The 9,452-nt window shown below is 44.6% G+C and overlaps 1 protein-coding gene across 1 annotated transcript; it reads left to right on the top strand.

Moving 5' to 3' along the window:
* The first annotated feature begins 1,909 nt into the window (after positions 1 to 1,909).
* Gadd45a (growth arrest and DNA damage inducible alpha) lies at positions 1,910 to 4,944 on the top strand. Its single transcript, XM_070025761.1, has 4 exons — positions 1,910 to 2,247; positions 2,684 to 2,785; positions 3,006 to 3,246; positions 4,265 to 4,944. The coding sequence occupies exons 1-4, from the start codon at positions 2,204 to 2,206 to the stop codon at positions 4,376 to 4,378; spliced, it is 501 nt and encodes a 166-aa protein (XP_069881862.1). The 5' UTR covers positions 1,910 to 2,203; the 3' UTR covers positions 4,379 to 4,944.
* Positions 4,945 to 9,452: the final 4,508 nt, after the last annotated feature.

Here is a 9,452-nt window from a genome sequence, read left to right as displayed (position 1 = left end):
TTGTTTGCTTACTGTCACACTTCCTTCCAAAGAACCTCCAAGAAATGTCTAGTGGAGAGAATCCTGGAATTCCACTGAATACAGCTCAACAGTCTCTTAATAATGACTCACACTATTTTGTGTAACTCAGGTTTTGTCTGCAAAATTGAAAATGTTTCAGTACCTACTTAAGCTTCAATGTTAAGGCTTTATTGTTGTTGTTTTACAATGCTGGGTTTCAAACTCTGGACCTTGTTCATGCTAGGCAAGTACCACTTCTGAGCTACATCCCAAACTCCAGAGTAGAGGAATTCTTTAAGGAACACATCTCATGTTAGGATGTGTGATACACAAGCACCCTGGGGTGAATTATTCACTGACAATGATCTTTCCTTTACTAAACATTGTCCCTTGCTCACAATATGGTTAAAGGTTACTCAAATTGGGAGCTCAGGTATTAGAGCCACAAAACCAACTGATCATTTTTCTTTTCTCACTAAATCAAGATCAAGAGGGCTGGAGAATATTTTGTCTAAAAGGTTAAAAACATAAGGAGGCAGAATTCCTTTGTACCTTTGCAAAATTTACTTTGGTGACCCTTAGCTGAGCAATGACCTTCATAACATATGAACTGCTCTGATTTCATGCACTGGGTGGGGAAAGGAGGCATTTTCGTCAGGTTTAGTGACTTCAGTAGGTTTATGAAATACTTTGTCATTGATTGCAGGAACTTGAAAAACAGAGGAAGGGACTTCTGAACTATTCAGTGAAAGTCTGTTCATTAGAGCTTGTGTTTTTAAAATGTGTAACTCCTACTTGCAGTTGTAAAAGTTTGCTTTCCACCTACAAGTTGTCATTATCTCAAAGGTGAATTTGAGCAGATGACTAAAACATCTTATAGCTTCAGCTTCATGATTCAGCATTTAACATCAATAATTCATAGTGAGATCATAGATTCTTGGTGTAAGGTAGTGACACACTCATTTGTCTTACAAAAGAAGCTCAAGGCTGGCAGATGGAGAGCATTTAGAATTTAGGTTGGGGCTGGTTTGTGTGGGTGTCAGATAATTTGTCCCTCAGCTGTACTTGTACTTGTGCAGAAGGACTTTTTTTTTTTTTTAAGAACTCTTTGAAAGGTAAATTGGGTGAGGATGGAGGGGTCGAGCTAGTATTTAGGATTTACTCAAGTGGCCACCAGCTCCCAGGGCAAAACCTCTGAGGTGTCAGTTTTCCAGTTACACAGTGTGGGGCGGGGGAGCCTTTCAGCTTTCTGTGGAAAAGATTCCAACTTGGTTGGCTGCCATCACTAAACACAAGTGTGTTGGGTTTTTCTTTTTTGAGCTTCCAACCCTTACAACCTCCCCCAAAATAAATCAAACCAGCCATCAGGGCACCGAAATAATACTACGACTAATAAGCAGCTTTGCCCTAGACTTACATAAACAACACTTCTGAAGTAAACTTTGCCCGGGAGGTCTGGGCACTTTTTAAATGTAACCTGCTTACTAATAATTACTAGACTTGAATGTATTAACCCCTAGAAATAGATTTTAATAGCAACCCCTTACAACAAAAGACATGAAACGATAGTTAAGGGGGAAAAAAATGCACCAACTAGAAAACTATTGGCAGGATCCTTCAGCCCAGTGCCAGGAGGCCTCCCGCCACTGCGAAGCCCAGCAAACGGCCCCCACCAACTCGGTCCAAGAGCCCGCTCAAGGACCCCACCTTCCGGGTCCCGGATCCCGGGGACTCGACTCCCGCGTGGCTCCGCCCCCTTCCGGTCTTTTCAGCCTGGCTCCGGGACCTGGGGTCAAATTGCCGAACCAGGATAATTTGCATACCCAATAGCCACGCGGCATGCAAATGAGACGAGCTGTGGTTGGCTGAGTGTTGACCGATTAACTCAGGCGAGGCAGGCCCTTTGTCCTCCAGTAGCTGTGAGGCAGCTGCGGAGTAGGTGTCATTGGTCTTGGTTAAACCCAGGGTTCGCGAGCTTGCGAAGCAGGCGAGCGGGGCAGAAGGGGAGGAGGACAGCACGGCGCAGAGGCGGCGGCGGGTGCAGCCGAAAGAGCCCGGGCGGGCGAGAGGCTGCGGGAGCGCGCGGGTCCGGAGCGCACTGCACGGTGCCTGGGAGCAAGCGCAGAGAGCAGGCGCCCGCGCGCCCACGGTGGCAGGAGCAGCCCTCACGCCGCGCTCTCTGTGAGGGACCTGCAGTTGCAATATGACTTTGGAAGAATTCTCGGCTGGAGAGCAGAAGACCGAAAGGTAAGCTGCCGAGGCACAGGGCGGGTTTGAACCTCACGCTCCCTGTCCCGCGCACCTGGGTGCAGCGGGGCGCTGGGAAGGTCTGCAGAAGAGCGAGCGGAAAAGTTTGTCTGGGGCAGGTCGGGAGCTCCGGGACCCGGGAGGAGGGCGTCTGCAGCCCGAGGCAGCGTGCACCCAACCTGGGCCGAGTCCCTCCCGGGCGTCTGCGGAGGCAGAGGCGGCTTCCGCGGCTGGTGGCTTTGGCCCCGCGGGGAGGCTGGCCTGGGGGATGGCAGGGGTCATCAGGGGTGACGTGGCCCCGAGCAGCTCCGGGTTTGCAGAGCGGCGGGTGCGTGGAGCTCCGGGAGAGATGCAAGACGGGGGGTGGGAGGAGTGGAGGCGACGGCCCCCCCCGAGGTCCTCGGGGACTGACGGGCTCCCCCACCTCTGCCCGTAGGATGGACAAGGTGGGCGATGCCCTGGAGGAAGTGCTCAGCAAAGCCCTGAGTCAGCGCACCATCACCGTGGGGGTGTACGAGGCGGCCAAGCTGCTCAACGTGTAAGTGGGGGACCCCGCTGTCCCCTGGCGGCACCAATTTCCCTCCCCAAGCGGCGGCGGTCGTCCACCCCCTCCCACCCCCTTCCCGCCTGCCTTCCTCCTGTCCGGGATGGGGTGGGGGGTGGGGGTGGAGGGTGAGCGGCCCGGGACGGCCCCGGGGCCGTGCTGGGGGGGTGCGATGGGGTGGCGGGCTTCACAGGTCCCACCCGCTTGTCCTCAGTGACCCCGATAACGTGGTGCTGTGCCTGCTGGCCGCGGACGAGGACGACGACCGGGACGTGGCTCTGCAGATCCACTTCACCCTGATCCAGGCGTTCTGCTGCGAGAACGACATCAACATCCTGCGCGTCAGCAACCCGGGTCGCCTGGCCGAGCTGCTGCTGCTGGAGACCGAGGCGAACCCCGCAGCAGCCAGCGAGGGCGCCGCGCAGCCCCCCGACCTGCACTGCGTGCTGGTGACGGTGAGAGGGACGGGGGTCTGGAGGCCCGATCGGAGGGAGCGAGGGAGGGAGGAGCCGGCGCCGCGGGGCCCGGCGGCTGCACACCCCGGGTGGCGAGGAGGGGACTGCTGGGTGCTGCCGCCTTTGCCCCGCTGGCGCGCGGCGGACTTTCGGCTGAGAGGTTCCAGTTTCATCATCAGGATTTTCTCGGGTACAGAACATGTCTAAGCACGTTGGCGGCCGCCAGCGGCGGAAGAGATCCCTGTGAGTCAGCAGTCAGCCCAGCTACTCCCTGCTCCATCTGCACTACCTCGCGTGACTAATTCTTTTAGCAGGGCAGATTAGATAAAGCCAAATAAATTCCTGGCTCACCCCCTCATTAAGAAGTCAGCTTCATTCTCTGCCAGTCACGGCTAAAAATAGGATCGGTGTAAAGAGACAGGCCGGATGAATTCCCTAGAAATGCATTAAGGAGAGAGAATGGAATTTTTTTTTTTCCTTTGCAAGCTTGTATTTTGTAATGGGCTTTTTCCCCCCTTCCTGATAAAAACTTTCAGTGGGTTGATAGTGTGTTCAGAGATAAATGTGCTAGATTTTTTTTTGATTGGTAGAGGGAAGTGGCAGCCTACTTACTTGGCTACTCCTGAAAAACTACAGGTGGCCAGGCCAGTTAACTGCTACCTAGCTCTCTGTGTTAGACACATGGTGGAAACACTTGCAGAATTGTTTTACAGCCGTTCTGCCATAGTGCAAATATGATAGTGTCACTAGGACAGCAAACCTGTGAGCGATTCTCTTGAGCAAAACTGAATAGACAGCAGTGTGGATTGCACGTGTTTATTAGATCTTGCAGAATATAGGTCAGTAGATAATTACCCTTAATGATTTTGCAAGAAGCACAGCTACTGAGCAGAAATTTTATTTCTTGGGCTTATAAAATATAGAATGTTCAAGTTATTATCATTTCAAAAATTGTGCAGTAATTAGCAAGTGCTGCTTTGCTTTTATGGGAAGTTAATTCTTCTAAATTTGTTCCCAGAATCCACATTCATCACAATGGAAGGATCCAGCCTTGAGTCAACTTATTTGTTTTTGCCGGGAAAGTCGCTACATGGATCAGTGGGTTCCCGTGATTAATCTCCCTGAACGGTGATGGCATCTGAATGAAAATAACTGAACCAAATTGCACTGAAGTTTTGAAATACCTTTGTAGTTACTCAAGCAGTTACTCTCTACATTGATGCAAGGATTACAGAAACTGATGTCAAGGGGCTGAGTGAGTTCAACTACATGTTCTGAGGGCCCGCAGATAGATGACTTTGCAGATGGAAAGAGGTAAAAATGAAGAAGGAAGCTGTGTCAAAACAGAAATACAAGTCAAAAGGAACAAAAATTACAAAAGAACTATGCAGGAAGGAAAACTCTGTATTAATTTAGGATGGCTGAGTTATATTGAAATAAACCAAATATGCTTTGTTAAACTTTAAATTTGCAGCAGTTAGTTTGGGTATTTTTTATTTGTATGCCCTCAAGTCCAAGAAAAGTTGAAAGGGTTAATCATTATTTTGAAACCGTATTTTATTGTATTCTGGTGAGATGTTAAAATTCTCAAAAGTTTTATTATAAATTGTACTAAGTTATTTTATGACATGAAAGGTTATTTATGCTATAAATTTTTGAAACACAATACCTACAATAAACTGGTATGGAATAATTGCATCATTTTTCAGTGTATGCTTTTTGTTTCTTGGGCTTTAGTAACAGGTGACCTGCTCCTGAAAAAAGTAGAAAAGTCAGTTGGAAAAAAAAAAAGTGGGATTAAGCGAGTTGAGGTTGGGGTTTGAGAAAAGAAAAAGTTAGAGACTCATCTTGCAAAATCTAAATACAATTGGCTTATGTTAGGTCAGTAAAATTGTATGCAAAGTGTCACTGAAGCAGAGAGGAAAGTTACTGAAGCTACTGAAAGGTGAGTGAAAATTTTCCTGAGAAGAAATCATCCTCTTTGGGTCTTTAAAAATGGGTCAGGACAGTGGAGAAAGGGATATTGGTAGTCACTATACTTGTTTGTGCAAATGTGTGGAGGCCTGCAAGATCACAACCTGTTCAGAGAACTTAGTGATGCTTGCTTCTGGTGTAGAAAGATAAGGGAGAGATACTTAGCTGGCTGGGGATTAGACCCAGACTGAAGAGCATTCTTGTGCCACCTTGATGCCTTTGGGCTTCCTTCTGTCAATTAGAGCAGTCTGCAGAGGCATTCAGCCTGCAGAAGCAAATGACTTGACCAGTGTTGTAGGAAGATAGCACAGGGCTAGGAGCGATGGCTACTGGCATGGTTGGCTTGTAGATGAACAGTTCTATTTGGAAGTGACTTACTGGTCAAAAGGTTGTGCATTTTCCAGAGCCAAAACAGATGGAGTAGCTTGACAAAGGTTTGTGGTACCCTTAATCTCCTCCCCACCAGGCTTTGGGTCTTCCAGCTAAACATGACACTTCTGAGGGGTCTGGTTAGGTTATGTCAGATGGAAAAGAGGGCAGAGAAGAAAAGGGAAAGAAATGAAAGGCTTCAGCAGAACAATTATCTCTTAGTTAGGACAATCTTTTGATGATTAATTGTAACAATTTCATGTAGGCGAGTCAAAGGAAGCAAAATTTATGGAGGCAAGGCCTAGTCCAGTTTCCCAGCATTTTTCCAGGTCTTCTCACATTCATACTCATCTTAAGGAGGGAGGAGGGTCCCCTACCCTTGTCATAAGTACATACAATCAGGAACAACAAAGAAGTCAACTAAACAATAAAACAGGTTTCTTGTACATATTCTAATATGTACAAGAAGGCCTATGAACCTTTCACCTTGAAATGGAATTCCTGCTTTTCTACATCTGCTAGAAATATGGGAATTCTAGGGCCTTGTGTAGACTTCTGAGACCTGTCTGCCAGTGCATAAACCAAAACACAGCTGAAATGTAATGCGTGCTTTTTCTAATACCTGAAGATTAAAAGCTGTAAACAGCAAGGTTTTATTGTAGTTTTTTTTTAAACTTTCCCATTAAAGTAAGGATTGTCTAGTCTTTCTCATAACTACTGTGTCTGATGAGGAATTTCATCAGGTAGGTTGAGTGAGGAAAAACATCTTTGTTTGGAGGAAGGTGCATGCATAGGAGCAGCCTGTCCCAGTTCTCCATTCTGTTTCTCATCTGTGAAAGGGAGATAAATAAAACTAGTCATCTTGCAGAATTGTCTCACCTACAGCCTTCCAAGAAGCATGAACTAAGCTCAAATGCATAGTTGTAGCCCAGTAGTAAGTACATGTTCTAGGTGACAATAGGTGCTGAATTAGTGTTTAACAAATGATTAGAAGTAAGGAATACAAGTCTAGCGATTTAGCTTAGTGGGAGTGTATGCATATTAGAATGTGTGAGATCCTGGGCTCAGGTCTCAGCATGAGGATCCAGTGAGGGCAAAGAAATAATAAATGCTTACTACCAAGCATGTGATAGTTGCTCAATAGAGTATGATTATTACTAAAACCCAAGTTATAGTAATAGGGAACCACTTAAAGCCTCAGAGTGGTATGTTGCTTATAACATAAAAATTTATATCATTAAAGTAGAGTTTTGCATTGCCTAAATCCATCATGCTTAGAAATATGAAATTGTAAAATGCCTTCTTCAAATTGTTTTGCTTGTGGAAAAATACCAACAATTCATGTCATGCTTTTGTTTTTGTTTTGTTATTCATACCTGATTAAACGTAATCTAAAGTTTACATGTATTGAGAAATCTAAACTTGAAACAATTCAGTTAATTGTAAATAAGTACACAATTACTTGTATGGCATCTCCCTCTAGTTGAAGCTAATATTCTTTAGTTGTTGCTTTAAAATCCTTAAGTCTACTTCTCAAGCAAGGTAGAAATGTTGCATCAAGAGCAAAAATCCCCACATCTGCCTAAGGTATCTTGTGGAATGAAAGGGGAAAATATTTTTTTAAACCTTAGTGTTATAAATAATGTTGCTTCTTCCTTTCTACAACTAACCAAGGTACTCAATAAGTTAAACTCTTATAGTGAATGGACTCAGGGTAGTAGCTAATCTGCTATGCTAGATTACTTCCCAAATAAAGATAAAAGGTCTTTTATAGGAAGGAGCTATTTGTATGCTGTCCATTAGAAGCTTCTGGAAAGCATATTTTGTGATGCCTTACTGTAACTCTTACAAAAAAAGATGTTATTTTCAACCCTAATGTGTGAACTTTTATTATTTGCTATGTGGTAAAGGGCTGAAAACAGTTAAATATGTTTTCTACCAATGAACCACAGTCAATGGCATGATTTAACACCAAGCCAGTGTCGCTCATATAAAGAGCTGATTTTTTTTTTTCCTTTCCTTCAAACAATTCTTAAACATAAGAACTTTTATTTTGGTGGGGCAGGCACTATCATTGGGCTCGAACTTGGTCTGGGCACTGTCCCTGAGCTCTTTTGTTCAGGGTTAGAGCTCTACCCCCATTGAACTGCAGCTCTACTTCTGGTTTTCTGGTGGTTAATTGGAGCTAAGAGTCTCACAGGGACTTTTCTGTCTGAGCTGGCTTTGAACCAGCTTTGATCTCGGCCTTCTGAGTAGGTAGGATTATAGGCATGAGCCACTGGCATCCACCTTAACATAAGAAATTTTTAAGAATAGGTTGTTGTCTTCATAAAAGCCACTAAGAATTATTTCATGAGTTTTTCACACTTTGGCAAGAGACTAGGCTAACTGCATTGAAGTCTCCCCTTCCTCAAGGAAAAAACAAAATCAGACATATACTCTAGCCTCAAAGAATTCACACTTTAAGAAGCAATGAAACAAGTACATTGATACATTCCGTCTAAAGCAGAACATGCCCAGCAACAAAAGAAAGGTCCAGAGAACTATTTATGGAATTCAAGTGTAGAAATCTCCACAAGGCCTATAGAGAGGGAATGGTGAAAAAGGTTAAACAAGCTGGCATTGTCTTTTACAAACAATACAAAAATATTTGGTGGATTGAATATAATCCTGCTTGTTTCTGCAAAAACTACAAAAATATCAATTATTGTAGCACTTTCCCTTAAGAAGGCATAAGGAAGGCTGGGCAGCAGTGGCTCACACCTGTAATTCTGGCTACTCAGTCTGGAGGCTAAGATCCTGAGGATGGAGGTTTGAAGCCAGCCTGTAAGACTCTTATCTCCAATTAATTTACAACAACAACAACAACAACAAAATCCCAAAACAACAACAAAAAACTGGAATTGAAGCTGTGGCTTAAGTGGTAGAGTGCTAGCCTTGAGCAAAAAGACTCAGGATAGCACCCAAGCGCTAAGTTCAAACCTCAGGACCAGGACCCCTTCCCCCCCCCCCCCCAAAAAAAAAGGCGTAAATAAGAAGTCTGGAAGTTTTGTGCTGGTGGTTTGTGCCTGTAATCTTAACTACTCAGGAGGCTGAGATATGAGGATCAGACATTGGTTCAAAGTTAGCCTGGGCAGGAATGTCTGTGAGACCCTTAACTCCATTTAAACACCAAAAGTGAAGCTGGAATTCAAGTGGTAGAGAACCAGCATTGAGTGAAAAAGCTAAGGGACAGAGCTAGAAAGTAGGAAGGAAGGAAGGAAGGAAGGAAGGAAGGAAGGAAGGAAGGAAGGAAGGAAGGAAGGAAGGAAGGAAGGGAAGGGAAGGAAGGAAGGAAGGGAGAGAGGGAGGGGAAAGAAAGAAAGAAAGAAAGAAAGAAAGAAAGAAAGAAAGAAAGAAAGAAAGAAAGAAAGAAAGAAAGAGAAAGAAAGAAAGAAAGAAAGAGAAAGAAAGAAAGAAAGAAAGAAAGAAAGAAAGAAAGAAAGAAAGAAAGAAAGAAAGAAAGAAAGAAAGAAAAAGAAAAGGGAGGGGAGTTAAAGGTAGGTTAGTGACAGAGTGCTCTTAGCTTGCACAGGGCCTTGGGTTTGATTCTCAAAACTTAAGTGTGTGTGTGGGAGGGGAAGGGTTGATGTTAAAACAAAACAAAACAGAAAACTTGGGAAATCCAGAGAAGAGACATGATGTTATCACTACCATGAGGGAGCCAGGAAAAGATGAGTGTATGACTCAGGAAGTTTTCATGCAAAGTTGGAAACTGGTATCCAATTGAAATTTGGTTCACACAATATTTAACAACTTTAAAAAATCAGTTGTAAATCTTGATTTTGATTGTCTCTTCAAAAATTGCTGTATGTCACAATGGA

The sequence above is a fragment of the Dipodomys merriami genome, unplaced genomic scaffold (assembly GCF_024711535.1).
Source record: "Dipodomys merriami isolate MVZ:Mamm:240054 unplaced genomic scaffold, mDipMer1.0.p SCAF_172, whole genome shotgun sequence".
NCBI classification, from domain to species: Eukaryota; Metazoa; Chordata; class Mammalia; order Rodentia; family Heteromyidae; genus Dipodomys; species Dipodomys merriami.
This window is presented reverse-complemented; position numbering and strand designations above follow the sequence as displayed.